This window comes from Humulus lupulus, chromosome 8 (assembly GCF_963169125.1).
Source record: "Humulus lupulus chromosome 8, drHumLupu1.1, whole genome shotgun sequence".
Lineage (NCBI taxonomy): Eukaryota > Viridiplantae > Streptophyta > Magnoliopsida > Rosales > Cannabaceae > Humulus > Humulus lupulus.
Window position 1 is genome coordinate 6,815,085 of NC_084800.1, and position 20,197 is coordinate 6,835,281.

General features: G+C 37.7%; 2 protein-coding genes across 2 annotated transcripts; one reads left to right on the top strand and one right to left on the bottom strand.

Moving 5' to 3' along the window:
• Positions 1-1,961: 1,961 nt before the first annotated feature.
• LOC133794363 (protein PAF1 homolog) lies at positions 1,962-6,221 on the top strand. The gene is made up of 12 exons (XM_062231583.1): positions 1,962-3,384; positions 3,578-3,646; positions 3,743-3,850; positions 3,942-4,122; positions 4,222-4,295; positions 4,406-4,525; positions 4,720-4,825; positions 4,989-5,075; positions 5,235-5,303; positions 5,387-5,458; positions 5,552-5,695; positions 5,776-6,221. Exons 1-12 carry the CDS (start codon positions 2,417-2,419, stop codon positions 5,917-5,919), a joined length of 2,142 nt encoding a protein of 713 aa, XP_062087567.1. The 5' UTR covers positions 1,962-2,416; the 3' UTR covers positions 5,920-6,221.
• A 367-nt stretch (positions 6,222-6,588) lies between these two features.
• LOC133794942 (MMS19 nucleotide excision repair protein homolog) lies at positions 6,589-20,175 on the bottom strand. Its single transcript, XM_062232382.1, is given in 20 exon segments — positions 6,589-6,667; positions 6,782-6,861; positions 6,991-7,071; positions 7,290-7,366; positions 7,919-8,030; positions 8,119-8,194; positions 8,456-9,309; positions 9,493-9,598; positions 9,698-9,771; positions 9,908-10,287; positions 10,594-11,275; positions 11,386-11,472; positions 17,380-17,433; positions 17,639-17,827; positions 18,190-18,249; positions 18,356-18,514; positions 18,652-18,749; positions 19,153-19,207; positions 19,282-19,344; positions 19,997-20,175. Coding segments are annotated over 20 exon segments (3,438 nt in total). The 5' UTR covers positions 20,069-20,175.
• Positions 20,176-20,197: the final 22 nt, after the last annotated feature.

The window sequence follows — 20,197 nt, forward strand, 5'->3', positions numbered from 1 at the left end:
TGTAATCTTCAAGCTTATTTCAGAAACTAATGAGTTGTCATATAGTTTATTAATAAAAATTAATTTAGTATATTGCACAGTAACTTTTAAACAAAAAATTTTTAGTCACTTGTGTAATTTACATGTTTTGTTATTTAAGATACTTTTACGTTAACTTCAAATCTACTTTAGAAACTAATTAGTTATCATATAGTATAAAAAGTTACTCTTATAGTTCCAAGTTACCATGAATAACTTATTAAAAAAATGATATTATTTAGTATACTACATAGTCACTTTTAAAAACTATATTTTTCGTTGCTATAAAAATCATTTAAAATACTAATTGGTTACATTTTGAAGTACATTACTAAATTTTTGGTACGCCACAAATTTAAAGCAACTAACAAACTTAGTTAGTTACCAAAAAAAGTATTCTTATATTCTATTTAAAAGTTTCTAAACAATATCCTAAAGAATACTTTAAAAAATTTACTTAGAAATGATTATAGAATAGATTGAAAGTTGTTTGGAATACAATAGGGTATCTTTTAAATGTAAAATAAAAAACCACTTTTTGGTATATTAAATTTTGTTTAACTTTAAAATTTAGTTACTTTTTTGTTAACAAAATATAAAAAATAAATAAAAGGTTGCTTTTAATTCTAATTATTTTCTCCAACGACATTGAAAAAATATAAGATTTTCACCCTTGAAGAGTAGATCACAATTATACTACTTTTGAGCCTATCCGACCAACAATGTGATTATAATATTATTATTTTTAATTTTGGAGAAGAGAAAACAAAATGAAACATTTAAAAAAAGTGTGAAAAAGCAAACCGAGGGAAGATAGAAGACCAATTAAGTTTAAACATCATATAAACAATAATATAATTGTAAATAAAATAACTCAAGTCATTATTGGAATTAATATGATAAAAATCGTTTGAAATGTAAATTTTTCTTAAATTAAATGATGAGTTATGTTATCAAATTACTTCACATTTAGATGAACTATTGTTAAATTCATATTTTCACCAATTAATTCTTGAATAAGTGGCCATCATGGTTGTTACTTGTTCTACTTTCCCACTTTTGTTTTCTAAAGATTTTTTTTTCTTGAATAGAATATCTTTTTAGTAGGCCTAAAAGAAAAATAAATATATTTAAAATATCGTATTCCACGTTCCTAACTATTATATATCATTAATGATGACATAATCATTTTAAAAAATTAATGATGCATAATCATTTTAAAAAATTGCTCACTGAAAGAGAAAGTAAAAAAAAAAATTAAAAAAACGTAGATATAAAAATTTATATATAAAAAAAATACAAAAATATTTTATTATTTAAAAAAAAAAACAGTAGGCAGCTGTCCCCTTGTCCCGTGGGTGTCAGCCCATGATAGTCAAATATTCTTTTTTAATTTGTTGAACCTTTGAATAAAGAATTCTTAAATTTTAATTTAATTATTAAAAAACGGTTTTAATCAATTCAAATAAACAAATTAACAAAAAAAAATACTAAATCAAATATGAAAATCTGAAAATAAAAGAAGAAGAATAAGATAAATACTACAAATTATGAAATTAATTTAAATTTAGAAAAATTAGTTATTATAAAAGGAGAATTTTTAAATTGTATAAAATAAATATATTCTAACCTTGTTAAATTAAAAAAAGAAAGGAAAACGAAAATAACATATTTTTTTTACCGAGTTTTGCGCTAATTATCTTCTCATTTAAAAAATAGGGTAAGGCGAGGAGGTGACGTGCGAAAAATATCCTTAAAATGGAAAGATCTCACATCACATTAATCTTAGTCAATTGATCATAAAATAACAACAATACGACATAGATTGGGATGTCGTATCACACTATATATTTATATATATATATTTTTAAGGGGGTACAAATTTAAAGCAATAAAATAAATAAATATTATTGTTAATATTAATCTTAATCTTTGCATTCTATAGTTGAGTTGTCTCCGATCATCCCCCTTGCTCAGCTCATCACTACTCTCTCTCTCGCTCTAACCAGCTAGGGTTTCTGCAACTGTACCGAGTTCTTAGTTCCACTTGCCTCGTCAATCAAAATCGATTCCTTCCTAGGGTTATTGTTTGTATTCATTCTTCTAGTCTATTTTCTCAGCTGAATTTCCCATTTTTCTATTTCCTATTTAATTTTGGTACTACTTCTCCTCCCAAGGTTATCGTGTTGTATTAGATTTGTTTTTGGCATTAGACCTGGTTGATCTGTTACTCTTCACATATTAACAAATAAAGCTGTTTGGGTTTGCAATTTTCTGGAATTGTTTTGACTGAGCTGGAGAAATTACCGGATTTTCTCTCTCCTAGGGTTTGTTTAGGATTTTGCGAATTGGAGAATTGTCTGTTTGTTGTGATTTAAGCGTGGTTATAGGATCCAATATGGCCTCTTACAGGCCGTTCCCTACGCAATCGTCGTTTGGTCCGCCGTCGAACCAGAACCCTCCCCCAGCAGCAGCACCACTACCACCTCCTTCATCATCTCAGCAGCGTGTAAATCAGTATAACCCAGCTTGGGGTTACAGTGGTACTGCTGCCGGTAGTAGCAATGGTGGTGATGGGTCTGTTCCGTCGGCTCCATCTTATTTTCAGAACAGTGGGTTTGGACCTTCAACTTCATCGCAACATTATGGTGCTCCAAGAAGTCAGCACCCTGCTCCCCCACCACCCCCTCACCAACAGTACGCCTATGCACCCCCTCCTCCGCCGGAATCTTCATATCCTCCACCACCACCCCCGCCAGCTTCTCAGAATTCGATGAACTTACAGCCTCCGCAACCTCCTGCGTACTACCCTTCTTCGCAGTTTTCTCAGTTCAACAATCAGCAGCCACCGCCCCCTCCCCCACCTCCAAGTTCACCACCACCACCTCCAAGTTCACCACCACCACCTCCCTCGGCTCCTCCTCCACCAACTCAGAGCAAGGAGAGCGGTCCAGATAGGGGGTTGCAAGATCGCGATAGAGGGGTTCATAAGGAGGTATCAGCGTCCGGGAGGAGAGAACATGGGCAATCGAATCACGGAGTTCCTCATAAACAGCAGAAATATCCCGTTCCTTCGGTACCAGTAAAGAAAGCAAATGGGCCTTCAGGGAGAGTGGAGACAGAAGATGAGAGGAGGTTGAGGAAAAGGAAAGAATATGAAAAGATTAAACAAGAAGAGAAGCACAGGCAGCAAATGAAGGAGTCACAGCACTCAGTTTTGCAAAAAACTCAAATTTTGTCTTCTGCCAAGGGGCATGGTTCAATTGCAGGGTCACGAATGGGAGACAGGAGGGCTACTTCATTCTTAAGCAATGAAAGGATTGAGAATAGGCTAAAGAAGCCAACAACATTTTTATGCAAGTTGAAGTGAGTATTTTGACAAGGACTCACCCACGATCTTGTTCATGCAAATATTATTTACCATTGAACACCATCGATTTTTTCCCTTCCTCGTGCAAAATGATTTTAATGATCATGCAAGTATTCGTTGTATATGTTTGTTTTTTATCTTCTAGTCTAACATGTATTTAATTAAACGTTACATGTTTGGTCTTTGAAGATTCCGGAATGAACTTCCAGACCCAAGTGCACAACCGAAGCTCATGTCTATGCAGACAGAAAAAGATCTGTATGTCTTTCTATCTTATAGCAAATGTCTTTCCATCCAATTCTATTTTGTTTCACATCTATTATATTGGTGTGATCTATATATTCTTTTTTGCAGATACTCAAGGTACACCATTACGTCGTTGGAAAAAACATACAAGCCCAAGCTTTTTGTCGAGCCAGATCTTGGGATCCCTCTTGACCTACTTGACCTCAGTGTATACAAGTATCATTCTTAACAATTTTTAATTAATAAGACTTCAGGAGTTTAATGTAGGGGTGGCAAATCTGATTTTGCATTTTATTGGATTGATTAGTCCACCCAGTGTTAGACAACCCCTTGATCCAGAAGATGAGGAATTGTTGCGCGATGATGAAGCAGCAACCCCTGTGAAAAAAGATGGAATTAAGAGGAAAGAAAGGCCTACTGATAAAGGAGTTGCATGGCTGGTAAAGACTCAATATATATCTCCTCTGAGCATGGAATCGACCAAACAGGTACTAGATTACACACAATTTCTTAAGATCTTTGTTTCTTAGCTTCTTGGAAGAATCTTATTAGACCTATGCCATGACTCAATTTGTTCACACATGCAGTCTCTAACTGAAAAACAAGCTAAAGAACTGCGAGAAATGAAAGGCCGCAACCTTTTGGAGAATCTCAATGACAGGTATCAGTCACTTTTACTAATGCCAATAATCAAGATTCATGATAATTGTAAAATTAACACCGGCCAGAAACCTTGCTCTCATTTTACTAATGTCACGAGTCACTTTTCAGGGATAGACAAATTAAGGAAATTGAGGCATCTTTTGTGGCATGCAAGTCGCGCCCTGTTCATGCTACCAATAAGAACTTATATCCTGTTGAGGTTATGCCTTTATTGCCTGATTTTGACAGGTGCTGAAATTTTCTTACCCTTGAAATTATTAGTAAATGAACTTCATTGCATTGGCTCTCATGCACGTAATTGTCTGCCCCAGTACAGCAACAGAAACAGTCATAGTATATTGATGCTGCTAGTTATGCACACAGATATTGACTAACTACTTAAACTGAATTGGGTTTGATGGCTATTATTGTTACTATTGTAGGTACGATGATCAATTCGTCTTTGTGGCATTCGATAATGCTCCTACGGCTGATTCGGAAATCTTCAGCAAGTTTGACCATTCTACCCGTGATGCTCACGAATCACAGGTAATTTGACTGGTTATAACTTCACGCAAGGAAATTATTAGCTCATTTGTGATTTTGTATGGTAACCCAATTTTTCTTAGATTTAGCAAGTTTTTCCGAAGACAAATTAACAATCTGGAAAATGCTGATTTTTATTCATTAATGATCATGATTTATTATCCAGGCCATATTAAAAAGTTACAAGGTGACCGGCTCGGATCCAGGGAACCCAGAGAAGTTTTTGGCTTACATGGTCCCTGCTCCAGATGAGGTAGGATAATCATGTTGTGTAGCAGCAGTAAGTCTAGTTTTGGCAAACCAACCTCTTCACGATTCGAAGCAACTTCCATAACTCGTGTTCAATTGTATGGATTCTGATATTTTCTAAATTTTTCATACATATTTATTCGTCTACTTTATGTGGTGGCAGTTGTCGAAGGATATTCATGATGAAACTGAAGATGTTTCATTTTCTTGGGTTCGTGAATACCACTGGGATGTACGTGCAAGGCTCCAGACTTTTTAAAGTTACCAATTAGTGGGTTCTAGATCGTTACTGAGTTTTCTTTTTCTTTTCAACAGGTACGAGGTGATGATGCAGATGACCCCACAACATACGTCGTTTCATTTGATGAAACAGAAGCACGCTACTTGGTATCCATTTTGAACCAGGATTTTTTCTTTCCTTCCTCTAGTGGGTTTACACATGAAATTGTCTTGGTCTTTATACACAATCCGTTTTTGCAGCCTCTTCCCACGAAGATTGTTTTAAGGAAAAAGAGGGCTAAAGAAGGAAGATCTAATGATGAGATCGAACATTTTCCTGCTCCTTCAAGAGTGACTGTAAGGAAGCGACCAACTACTTCTGTTATAGAATTGAAAGAACCAGAGGTACGACTCTAAATCTGCTTGATGTTTTAGTTTTAATTAGTAGAAAGGGATTCAGATGACTTGATTTGGTATTTTTTCAGGTTTATTCAAATCCGAGGGGAAGTCTTTCGAATTTGAAAAGAGGTGGGTCTGATGTTGAAGACGGCCTCGAAAGATCACATAAAATGGGTCGACATGAAGACGTTGACGACTATAGTGGTGCTGAAGATTATTTGTCTGAATAAATTTTTGTGGACGCAAATTACGCTGTCTTCCCTTGGACCAAGTTTCTCAATTTTTGTAGCATAGTCACTGTGTTTTGGGCGATGATGCTCGAATGCCAAAATATTTGAAAGCCATAAATGTTATATTTATACGTTACTCCCAATTTCCTATATACCAAATATGTTGTTTATTCTACCTGTAGGCAGGCAGTTTATTATTTGTAGATTTACACCACCATGTCATATAAAAAAAAAGGAAGAAAAGAATTACTGTACAAACCGAGTTCTGCTCTTGAGAAAAAAAATAGTGAGTTTTCATCTAATGCTGTATTTGTTACTTGTTTCACCGCCAATTGTATTTCATCATTGAAAATCAGCATTTTAGATTTGGGTGCGAAATTAATAATGTTACATATTCTAGATCAACCGTTGTTGCAATTTCTTCACTTTTGCAAGATTTTCTACGATCTTAGTCTTACATAAGAAATGCATCTTCCAAATGTTCAGCAATAAAGGGAAAAAAAAATTGCAGGATAAAAATAAAGCTAGGAACAAAATTTCAAACACCGATTAAATACACTAGCATATACTTTAATTGTTTTACTTTTCTCTTCACTTCCGCAACTAAGCTCGAGATGAATTAAAAAAAAATCATCTAATATATAATTTTTATATACAAAGCTCCAGAGGCTAAATCCTCTCAACTGATCTTGTGAAGCTCTTTGTTTTCCTTCTTAAAAAATGGAAAGTTCTCTATGCGATCGATGCCCTGTTCAATGGTTCCAAAATAATAAGAAAATAATTAATTTAAGCAAATGGTAAAGCCAAAAATGTCAGTATAATATCTCCAGTAAAATACACAGCATGGATCGCAAGAACTGACCATGCTTGCCGGCATCTGACAGCTTCCTGACGAACAGCTCTCTTTGTATCATCAGCTGCCTTTGATAAAGCCCTCAATACCTGAATAAAGTAGCTTTTATAAGAAAATTCATGCACCGTAGACATAAAGGATATGATTGAGAAGAAATGGTTTATGTTGAACTATCCCCACAAAAATTTGTCATATCGTAAAGACAAAACTCTACGGACCTGTGATCTCATCGGATAGATTCTTGCATGGGGCAACTCAGACATGGCAATCAGACATTGAATTGCTGTCTCTCGTACAAGCTGAGGAATAAACAAAATACGTAGTTTGAAAACAAACCATATAATATAAAATTATGTAATTCAGGTCAGTATTCATAACAGAGAAACAATATACGCTATTTGAATATACGGGTTCATAGAAAACTTGGCGATGAGTAAACCAAGTTTAGCAAAAACATGTAAATTGTAAAGCATACATCCACAACAATAAAAAAAAATTATGAAGAATGATCAAATACCATCATATGAGGGTACACCATCAGTCCAGTCAAACAATTAATAACAGAATTTGCATTCTCGATAGCAGCTTCTTGTCCTGCAAGGACACGTACAAAGTGAGCTTACTGTGAAGAGCTTTTGCACCATTTAAATATATATAAAAACATATATACACTAGATATGTACTCAAACGCCATAAATTTTTGCCGGATACTGATAGAAAGTGTATACTAGAATCAAAATAATAACACTAACCATAAATCCAAGTAATTCTTAGTAGAAATATGGAATCAGAATATTAGCCTCCAACATCCCCTTTTTTATTTTTTTAATAAAAGGATTTTACAAATGAGAAAGCAGTTCATCTAATAAAGTATCCTGACCAGGCCAAACATTTCAGTAATGTTCACAGGTACCATCTTGATTAACTAAACAATGTTCCAGTTTTAGACCCACTATAACTTCAGCAATAAATTTGGTAGACTACATCAAACCTTTCCCTCTTCTCTTTTACAGAATATTCAAATATTATAAGGAGTAAAGCGAGCATGAATGAGAGACAAACTGTAACACCTGTGTATTTCCCACATAAACACTAGCTAAATCATATAAATTATGTACGACTTAAACAAATCTATTTTAACCTTACCATTTTTATCAGTTAATATTCCAGATAGGACTAGCAAAAGATTATACAGTTCTTCTTTATCCAGAATATCCTCACTGAAAATAGATAATCCCTCCAGCAGTATTGATATTAGCTGCAATAATGAGATGGTATTTTATTGCAAATTCATCAAATATACAGGAAGATCTTAGCTATTCCGAAGTCCACAATCTGCAACTAACCTTCTTGGATTCACTCAAGACAGCTATTAGAGGAGTATCTGAGATGATGTGGGCAGATGCCCGAAACAGCATAGATCTGTTTTGAAGGAGCAGTTGAATATGTAATAAATAAAAGATTGTTTTTAAGACTTTAATCTTGAATTGTTTGAACACTGACTCTTCAAAGTGCTGAACATCTTTCTAAAGAACATTCAAGGTTGACAATGTCTAAATAAATAAATTCTTGAAGTTTCTACTCTCCCTCAGGTCTTATGCATTCAATTACTCAATATAAGATTCTCTCCAAGGATCAACTGACAAGATTGTAATACTAATATGAGTTAGGATGAGTGCGTACCTTGAAAATGATGAATCGGCTTTCCTTATTGAAGACTGCATAATTGGCATCACTATGGAAAAAAGACGCTGCTTATAGAGTGGTCTTATTATTGTATGAAATTTTCTATTTAAACAAACCTTAGAATCACTCATAAGAAGATGAAAAGCATCTGCGGCACTTTTCTTTACGGAGGGATGCAAATCCTGCTTCAACCTCGATGCACAAATATTGCCACCTGGCAATAAGCACTCCAAAAGAATCATGATTATATCTTTTACTTTTTCATGACCACGCAATAGCAAACCTTTCCCAACCCATGCAAGTCCAACTATGGCATTGATTTGAAGTTGTCTATGGTTCACAAAACCAAGACATAATTCAGTAAGACCCATTTCATTCTCATTACCACTTAAGACACCATTATCTTGGGAATTCGATTTTCTTTTGAAAAGTATATCAATGGCTTCTTCCAACATGAAACCATATGTGATTTCAGCTCTGTTGGACTTTGTACCAAGTTTATTGATTATAGAACCTAATGCTTGAGCTGAAGAAACATGTCCCTTGAGCAGTGTCGTCAGAAATAAATGAAGTATCTCTTTTATATTTGGGATCTCAACTCTAGGCTGACTTGCAATAATTACTGATGCAAATAATGATAATAATAATTCATCTTTTCTAGAAAAATTGTCCTGAGTAAGTTGTAGCCCTTCAAGTTCGACTGGAATGAAAGTCAAAGGGGATTTCTTCGGTACAAGAGATGTATTTGATGAAAGTACCGTATATGCCTTCTGAATTATGGTGTTCTGAATTTCCCATGAACAACTTGCAACAGTAACCTTCATTGCCATCATTGTTGCATCAAAAAGCCCCTGAAGGAAAAAAAGAAATCTAACTTCACCACTTCTTGGAATATATTGATTGAAGTTTTGTTTTCAACCACCAAACCAGACAGGCAGAATAGAAATGAAAGATGCTCTTAGGTAGCATAAGAACTATCAATAACCAGAGAAAATTGAAGGAAAAAAGAAAAAGACAGTAATAGATCTACACACTTTTTCCTGGACTTGAATATTATGGGACATCCAGCTGTCAACATGTCCCCAAATGTTTAGAGTGAAACGCAACAGGACTTCCTCGAGACCATCAGTTTCCTGGATCCTGAGACCATTCAAACATAAGGCGTCACATTAATAAAGAAAATTATAACTATACTACTGCTATCTACAAATATCATGGAACATTAGACTGAATACATACCACGGAATAACCTTTTCAGAATAGCATTGCAGAAGTTGAATTGCTAATTCAGCAGACTTTTTATTCCCATGGACCTAAACACAAGTTGCGAGTTCAGTGAACAATTAGAATAACCACATAAATGAATGAGACAGAATCAATAACCATAAATTTCCAGACCCTTCCAAAAATTTTAAATGAAAATACTCTCTTAGATGGAAAGTTACGTACTAAAAAATCATCAAGGTTAGCAAATATAGCCCCTTCCAACCCTTGAACAATCATCAGCATATGATTCTGTCCACTTGCACCTAGTTCAGATACCACTTCCAGTTTGAGTGGAAAAGGCAGGGTAAATTTATCACTAGACAGTGATGAAACAATTTTTTCAACAACAATACTTGTATAGCTCAGTGCCTTCTCCGACTCGTTACATTTACTGATGAAAGAGCCAATATTAACTAATGCCTTCACGGCAAGCTTCCATAACAGCATCTGTTTGAAATCCACCAGGATAATTGACACAAGTGATGTCAAAATATTCTCGAATATACTTTTTGATATCGGTAAATGACCTTCGGGAAATGTAGCCAAAATCTGCAAGCTCTTTACTGCAAAACAATGCTATTAAAAATTTACATATTGTTACTCAAACAGAATATACATATAAGAACTTAAAAGGAGAAAAAAAAATACTAGGAACTACAAAAGTTTACTTTGTAACTCTCATGACATCGGTTCTAAAATTACTTATAGAAAAATAGTACCGAAGTGCAAATTATATTTTCTCCAAACCAAAAACAAAATAAACAAAAAAATGGGCTACTAAAGAAGGGCCAAGAAAAGGCATTATCATATCAAAACAGTGACTTGTTTAACCAGACAAAATATGTACTTTTTTAAATTAAACCAATTACCTCTATAGTAAATATCCACATCATGAACAGCTTCATTAGGAGTTGCAAGATGGGCAGAGCAGAGAATATGAATTAGTGAATCAAAACAGTTCCGAATGATGCAACAGCATGCCTCGTGAGTTGAAATAGAGTTAGAAGCAAGTTCTCCAGAGCCTACAATCAAATCTCTACATGCAGCAAGGAGTTCCACACAGAGATATAGAGCTCCAAAATTTAGGAAGTGATCCCTGGATAAATTTCTTTCCAGAATCTCCACCAAGCGGGGAAAAAAAGTTTCAAGCACTCTATTACAGGAAACAATGGAAGTTCTTGAGGTAATATATAGGATACGACCAACAACATGTAGCCTTTCTTTACCTTCCAATGGGATACTATTGTAACTCCTATAACTTGTGATGATGTTGAAAATGCTACTAATGTCTTCATCATCCAGAATCAAACTTAAATATAAATCGTTATTTTGCAAGACAACTATTCCCAGAAGCACTAAAGCTTCTGCTGCAATTTCATTTTCCTGAAACCCAAGACCATTTATTGATTCTGATGTAACAGCTTCAGTAGGCTCTTTTACTGAAGTACTCATTTCACTTTTAATTGAACTCCAAATAGCTCCAGCATGTTTGGCCATCCTGTCTGCTCCATACTTCAATGAGCAATAGCTCAGATACTTTAAAGAATCAACCTTCAAACATAAAGAGTCAGCATGAAAATTGATACAAATATACTTTCTACAACAAAAAAATTAATTCTGTTGCCTATGTAATCATATAAATTCTTTGTGATGGCACCAACCTTTGATGATGGCAGAGAAGAAGAGAGTTTCTCAAGAAGCAAGGGAATGACATATGGCTCAAGAAGAGGTGTTGATGAGAAAGCTACCTACAGAACAAAAATATAGTACCATTTGGTTATTTGTGTAAACGTGCTCTTTACAACCCTTGTAATTTATGGCAAGTATAAAAGTGCTCCTCCCCGCTTGTCTCAAGGCTCAAATCATCAAAAAATAAAAATATAATAAATTTGGTTCAAGCACCAAAGAGAAATTACTCAATTGATTAAAAACACTCATAAGTCATCTTCACCAGAAATACCTATGCATCTTGTAACAGTTTTCTACTTCTATTAAATTTCTTATTGTGCTCACCAATTCCAATATAAAGGGGGAAAATCACAGCAAGAACAAATTAGAATAACTTAGTAAAGATAATCTGGTCATGCAAAAAGATGGTATGTTAATTGTAGTTATTAGTTTTGGAATTAAAATTGGAATTCAGAAAGTTGAATTCCTCTGCTGCCTTTTCATTGAAATACCCAGAATTCGAGAGCTGGGATTCTCTCCAATACAAGAAAGTTCTTACTACTTTTCAGACACACACAATACACATATTCCTCTCCCTTTATACTAAGGCTCAACTATTCTATCATGTTCCCCCATACACGGTACCCCAATCCCCTCTAACTACCTGCTGACCTGTCATTCCTTTTGCCCCTCCTAGCATACACATAGGTCAAGGGTGGCCTATCATTACCCCCGGCCCAAAGACGCACCTTGTCCTCAAGGTGGAAATTTGGAAATTGCTGCTGAATTGTTCCCAAATCCTCCCAAGTGGCCTCAAACTCCGGTAGATGTAGCCACTTTATCAACACTTGGGGCTGCTGAAACTGAGTTCCCGGCCGCAAATCTAGCATCGATTCAGGTTCAAGAAGCCACTCCAGCTCTTCAGTCAAATTGGAGGGTAAAGGGATGGCTGTTTGGTGCGGACCTAAAGCCGGTCTCAGCATGGAAACATGGAAAACTGGGTGAATCTTCGCTTGAGTTGGCAGTAACAATTTATAGGCTGTCGAACCCACTCTGGCCAGTATCGAAAAAGGTCCAAAAAAGAGTGGTCCCAGCTTCTGATTCTTTCTTTTTGCCAAAGTCTGCTGTCTATATGGTTTAAGCTTCACATAGACGTTGTCTCCCACTGCAAATTGAACATCCCTCCTCTTTTTATCAGCTTGAAATTTCATCTTCTGTTGGGCACGCTGTAAATTCATCTTTAACAGCTCTAAAATGTCATCACGGTCCTGTAAGTTCTTCTCCACAGCGGAGACAATAGTCTGGTTGCCTGCAATCCGTATCACTAGTGGAGGGTCTCGGTGGTATAGAGCCTTAAAAGGTGTCATTCCCGCTGCTGAATGGTATGATGTATTGTACAAATACTCCGCCCAAGCCAACCATTTGACCCATTGTGATAGCCGAGAGCTCACAAAACATCTTAAGTATGTCTCCAAACATCTATTAAGTACCTCGGTTTGGCCATCCGTCTGTGGATGATAAGCTGAACTGTATTTCAGCGTTGTCCCTTGCAATTTAAAAAGCTCTTTCCAGAAAAGGCTGAGAAAGACTTTGTCCCTATCTGAAACAATTGACTTCGGAATACCATGTAATTTAACGATCTCTTTAACAAAAATGGCAGCGACTGAAGTGGCTGTATAAGGATGCCGAAGTGGAACAAAGTGGGCATATTTAGACAAACGATCCACCACCACTAGGATAGAATCAAACCCATTGGAGTGCGGTAAGCCTTCTATGAAATCCATTGATATATCGTCCCAATCTTGGTCCGGAATTGGAAGTGGCTGTAACAATCCAGCTGGAGATTGCGCTAAATACTTGCTTTGCTGACAAGTATGGCATTCAGCAACGAACTTTTGTATATCACGCCTCATTCCCTGCCAATAAAAATCAGCGGCTACCCGCTGAAATGTGCGGAAATGTGCGGAATGCCCCCGCGTGACCCCCCATATTGCTGCAGTGATATTCTTGTAAAATGAATGGTATGAATGGTGACGAAGATGGGACAACCAGCCGCCCTTTGAACTTCAAACAACCCTTCGAATAAGAGTATCCCAGCCCCCCATTTCCTTGCTAAAGTTGCTGGATAACTTTGGAGAGATGCGGGTCTGTAGCTACATGATTTTTTAAATCTGAAATGGAAATCATATTGGGAATGGACAAGGCATTGCAGTCCCCAACCTGTGGTACCCGCGAGAGAGCATCCGCTGCCTTATTTTGAAGGCCCGATCTGTATTGAACTTGAAAATCATACCCCAGCAATTTTGTAAGCCACTTTTGATGCTCCGTTGCCACCATTCGCTGCTCAAGTAAGTATCTTAAACTCCGCTGGTCCGTTCGAACAATAAACTGGCGGCCCAATAGATAAGGACGCCACTTTTGTATAGCTAAAACCATGGCCATAAGCTCTCGTTCATACACCGATTTGCAGCGAGCTCTAGGCGATAGTGCCTTGCTGAAATAAGCCACTGGCCGTTGTTCCTGCATCAACACCGCCCCAAGACCCGTTCCCGAAGCGTCCGACTCCACTACAAATGGTGCTGCAAAATTCGGTAAGGCCAAAACAGGTACTGCGCACATTGATTTCTTAAGTGCTAAAAATGCTTCTTGAGCCTCTTCATTCCAGCCAAACGAATCCTTCTTTAGTTGGTCCGTTAACGGTCTTGCCAAATGCCCATAGCCTCTTACAAACTTTCTATAGTATCCTGTGAGCCCCAAGAACCCTCTTAACTCCTTTAGACTTTTAGGTACTGGCCATTGCTCCATTGCTGCTAGTTTTAGTGGGTCTGCTGAAACTCCTTCTGCTGAAACAATGTGACCCAAGTATTCAAGTTGTGACTGCCCAAATAAACACTTCTTTTTATTCGCGTAAAGCTAATGCTGGCTGAGGCGAGATAAAACCAAGTCTAAGTGCTGCAAATGAAGCTCCAAAGATGCGCTGTACACAAGTATATCATCAAAGAAAACTAGGACAAATTTTCTCAAAAACTCACGAAAAACATCGTTCATCAAGGCTTGAAAAGTGGCTGGAGCGTTGGTTAGGCCGAATGGCATAACCAAAAATTCATAGTGTCTTTCATGGGTACGGAAAGCCGTTTTCTCGACGTCTTTTGCTGCCACACGTATTTGGTGATAACCAGATTTGAGGTCCAACTTAGAAAATACCCTCGCCCCATGGAGTTCATCCAAAAGCTCATCAATGACTGGAATGGGGAATTTATCAGCGACTGTCTCGCGGTTTAAAGCTCTGTAATCTACACAAAATCTCCAACTCCCATCCTTCTTTTTCACTAGTAGTACGGGGCTCGAAAAAGGGCTTGTGCTTGGTTGAACTATCCCCGCCTGTAGCATCTCAGTCAACAACTTCTCTATCTCATCTTTTTGTATCTGCGCGTAGCGGTATGGTCGAACTGAAATGGGACCCGACCCCTCCCTCATGGTGATGTGATGCTCGTGGGAACGGTGTGGTGGCAGCCCTTTTGGCATGTCGAAAACAGCTTCATGTTTCTGCAGCAGTTCTTGTATTTCAGCCTCATTTTCCGTCACAATACTCTCGGTATTTGCTGTAAGCGCACCACACTGAATCCAGTAACCTTGTCCCTCATGTTGAACTGAGTGAATCAAAGCCTTCAAAGAGATCTGTGACTTGCATAAACTTGGGTCCCCTTGCAATGTAACCCAAGCTCCTCCTATTTCGAATTTCATGACCATTGTGCGCCAATTCACCTACATATTCCCCAATGTACTCAACCATTGTATGCCCAAAATTGCATCAGCCCCACCCAGTTCTAAGGGCAAAAAATCCGTAACCACCCTTAGTGACCCCAAGTCCAGCTCCACGTTCTTGCAAAGTCCTTATGTTCTCACTCGGCCTCCTGTACCCAGCAATACCCCATAGGCTGTTGTCTCCGTGACTGGTAATTTAACTGCTCGAACCAGGTCCTTAGACACAAAATTGTGCGTTGCTCCACTGTCGATGAGCACAATAACTGGGTGTTCGGCTATGGAGCCCAGTATCTTTATTGTATGAGCTGAAGATATTCCCACTAATGAGTTAAGGGAGAGCATCGCGAGTTGCTCCTCCTGCAGTGTTTCCTCACCCGATTCTGGGCTGGATGGTGCTGACTCTTGGCTCTCCGACCCTTCAATATTATCTGCAATCAACATCACGTGCAATGATTTTTGTTCACAGACGTGCCCCCTATGGAACTTCTTATCGCAGCGAAAACAGACACCGCGACGTTTCTTGTCCTGATACTCCTGCTCCGTCATCCGTCGCAGAGGTGGGGGAGTCGTCTGCGTCGTCGACGGCGGCCCTGTGGTGGCCGGCGACTGGTTCGGGTTACTCGGGAGGAACGGCGAGGAAGATCTCGTGCTAGGCGGCTGAGATGAAAATCTGGGCACTGAGATTGGGCCTGTTTGTGCCCTAGCTGGTCCCGTTCGATGGTGGAGGCCCAACCCAGCCAGAAAATGGCCCTCCTCAATCCTTTGGGCTGTCTCCATTATTTGGGCTAGGCCCGAAGGTTGTAAAACGTGTAACGGGCCTCGGATCTCCTCCTTCAGTCCTTTGATGAAGCTCCCTTCTAACACATGCTCTGGTACTCCGACTACTCTGGATGCCAACGCCTCCCATTGAAGCCGATATGCCCTGACCGTGGTATCTTGTTTGACCGAAAGTCATTCCTCCGTCGATGACCCCACGGGAACTGATCGAAACCGCACCATGAGCAGGTGCTTCAACAAAGCCCAAGACGTGATCTGACGCCTGAAGTTCTCCCACTGGAACCATGTAAGTGCGTCCCTGTCCAATCCGATGATGGCTGCTTCCAACATCTCCGCCTCGGTCAATCGATTCAAGAGAAAGAATCGCTCCACACGGAAAACCCAGCCGTCGGGGTTCTCACCAGCGAACAAGGGCAGCTCTAGTCGTGGTGGTTTGAAATCGCGAGGCAGCTGTGAGTCGGGTGGTGCAGAAGGATGCCCCGTCGAGGTCGCTGGGGGTGGGTGCATCGCCGAGGGAGTCCCCGTTGGACGATGAGAGGAGGAGCTATCGCCGTCGACCGCCTGCTTCTGTCGATCGTCCGGCGCACTGGTTCCTGCCATACCCGTTCGATGAGACGACTGTAGCAACTGCGTAATATGGGTAATTAAGTATTCCACCTTCTTTTCCAACTCTGGGATCCTTTGTGTGTCTGCACGTAATGCTTCCAGCTCCTGCGGGAAGTGTTCGATTTGTGTTCGGATTGCTGAAACTTCCTGCCTCAGTTCGGACTGCACCTCTTCGATCTTCTCCTCCACCATTTCAATTTGCAAATTCGGTTTAGGCCCCATTATGGATCTGATGCTCTGATACCACTTGGTATGTTAATTGTAGTTATTAGTTTTGGAATTAAAATTGGAATTCAGAAAGTTGAATTCCTCTACTGCCTTTTCATTGAAATACCCGGAATTCGAGAGCTGGGATTCCCTCCAATACAAGAAAGTTCTTACTACTTTTCAGACACACAATACACATATTCCTCTCCTTTTATACTAAGGCTCAACTATTCTATCATGTTCCCCCATACACGGTACCCCAATCCCCTCTAACTACCTGCTGACCTGTCATTCCTTTTGCCCCTCCTAGCGTACACATAGGTCAAGGGTGGCCTATCAAAAGATTCCATAGAACTATACGTGTAAATATTAAGGAATGATTTATAATTCAAGCAGATGAGAGAATGCCAAAAAAAGAAAAGAAAGATAATGTTCCATTTTATGTAATAGACTAGACCATGGCCTTTACAAGTGCTTTATGCCAATTACGACATTGTTACCATGGGCATTACAAGTGCTCCATTGTTAGAATGATAAAGTTTGGTAACTGGAAGATCATAACAAAGAGCATAGATAAATTCAACACCTACAAATACCATAACAATGGAGCATCACATTCAATGACGGCATACCATTAGAGCCCTTGCAAGATCATCTCTTTTGACATCAGTGTCCTCTCCTTTTGGCTGGATAACGTTAAGAAGAAAAACATGTGAAAAGAAGTACAAAAACAAAAAGGATAGCACATCATAATCAATGATAGCATTCATCGCATGATCTGAATACTAACCAAGAAACAAAAGCAAACCAAAAGGGAAAAGCTTGCTTAGAATTTTTTTTCCATAAATAAATCATAAATTTGCATGTATAGTGAGGGTGAGGCTTGCATACATGAGTAAAATGAATGGGAAAGTAACTGCTCAAAGTTTCAAAAAGCTCTCCAGAAAAATTTTCTAGCGGCCCATTAGGATCTGGAAATAGTTGAATTAGTGCACGAATGATGTCAAATGCTAGCAACAAGCAATGAGGATCCTTCTCTCCATCAACAGCTTCACAGATTCCATATAGAAGGAGTTCATCCTTAATAACACCAAAAAAAAAAAATTAAGATAGAAAATGGGAAAAAAATAACGAAAAAAGAATGAATATGTTAAGAGAAAAATAATTATAAGGGAATTCTATGTTCTATTGACATCTATTTGACCAGAGTTATAAAGAGAAAAAGAACACAAAGATTAAACTCTAAAATCATTACGTTCAAGGAATGTAAGCATCTAGCTGAAATATGAAATGAATGAAAACAACTTGTAATTTTACAACTTTAAACTATTGGTATAAACAATGACATTCAAATTACAAATCAGTTGAGAACAAGTGATAAAATTGAAAATAGAACAATAAAAATCCAGCAACTAATTTGAGAGTGAGTTTGGAAAGAATACCAAGGAAGCAACCTCATTGGGATAGCATTCTAAGACACATTCCAGAAGCTGAAAACAAAGCTGCAACAATGCTTTCATGTTAAATTTTGTAAAAAGGCAGTGGCTATACATGAAGGCAAGTAGTTAATTTTTTTCTTGATTAAAATTCATGCATTTGGATTCTTACCTTCCTGTCATGCTGACCTAAAGACTGCACCTGTAGGGTCTTTAAGTACACCTCAGCAACTGCTTTTGCATCAGTGGCAGAGACTACACCAACATTACTTTTTCTCCTCAGTAATGCTAAGCACCCAACAAGAGCCCCACGTAATGCTCTCCAATCTGCCTAATATCATTACAAAATAATACATTAACAGCAAAAGTTAAGAGTTTAATCAAAGAATTAGCTCTTGTGACAATGTGCTTCACCATCAAACGGACTTAAAACAAACAAATTGCATTGGGGAAAGAGCACTAACTCACCAGCCTATCTGTGAAGAATCCAATTAAGCTATGAATGATAGCACTGCCTAGTGGCTTTGAAGCAAGACGTCCAAGAACTTCCGCAAGAAGAAGAGTACCTGAAGATGAGGACATAATCTATGAGATTTTCAGATTAAATTAAATAGATAAAAACTTATGGGAAAAAAGAAAGAAAGTGGTTAACTGCCAGGAATAAATTGAAGCATCTGTTGTACAATGCAGATATACCAAGGAAAAATAACAATGCTACTCAAAAAGAAGCACAAACAGAACAGCAGTTTCCAAAACAGTAAGAAGAATGAACTTTTAAAGTTTAGAGTGAAAATTCACAAGTATAGTCTAAACTAAAAGTAGAATCAATGGGGCCATATTTACCAAAATCACTATGCAATAAAAAATGTGACCACTATGTTTCCAACTTTGTAATAGTTGTGGAGTGAACACCATTTAAACAAAAATCAAAATCTTTGTTAATTTTTAATGAATTCAACTTCAACTTACCTCTAGCTCGAATGACATTATCTGTAGTGGTCAGATACATTTCCATCTCTTTGACCTAAATTGCAGAAAACCAGATATAAGAACATAAATCAATTAATTATAGCTGACAAGAAGGTAATTTATTCTTACCAGTGTTTCAATAGTTATCAAGTCATTCTTAACGAGTGAAGTGATAGAATCCAAACTTGCAGCCTGCAGTAACACACAAATAATAGAACTGAGTATACTTATCCTTGAGTAAAATATAAAAAGCACCACCAAGATAAGTAGCAAAACGCATAAAGCAATTGCCTCAGCCCTCAATACAATTTTTATTTACTTATTTGTAGGTGAAATCTTACAAGTTAAAGTTACACGTTGGATTAAGTAATTCTCAATTGTATAAAAATGCTTTGGCATACATCTCAGACTTAAATTGTTATTGAAGATAAAACTGCTTACAGTATACAGCAAAAAATAAAATAACGAAGATATAAATATTTTTCGAAAGAACTTGACCTAAATCACTTGCAGAAAAAAAAAAAAGACGACATTAGTAGCAGAGCCAACATTCCCATCAAAGAAGCAGAGGCAACTAGAAAAATAGCAGTGATCAAATTACTTTCTCAATAAAATTAAAATAAATACTAATCACACAAAATTTAAACCATTATTATCACCAACGGCAACGTTTTGTTTCTACTCCCAGCTCAATTAATCAAATAATGTCACATACTAGCCAGAGTTCTGGTTTTTGCATAGTGCTTTTCTCACTTCCACAACAAAGGAATGCACTAATAAGAAACAGATGGTAATACAATAACTTCACCCAAAATTAGCGAGAGCAGGGGATGTGAACGCGAACCTGTTGAGTCTGGGAGCGAGACGTGTCAACGTAAGACTCAATGTGCTGAGTCAACTCGCTCGGTTCCGCCATTGCTCGCGAATAGAGAATAGTAGGGTTTTAGAAACCTTTTTCAAGAAGAGAAAAATGGAGAGGACTACTGGACTGGGGGGTTTAGTGAGTCGAGAAAACGAATTCCGGACTCGGTGGATGCTTCTTTTT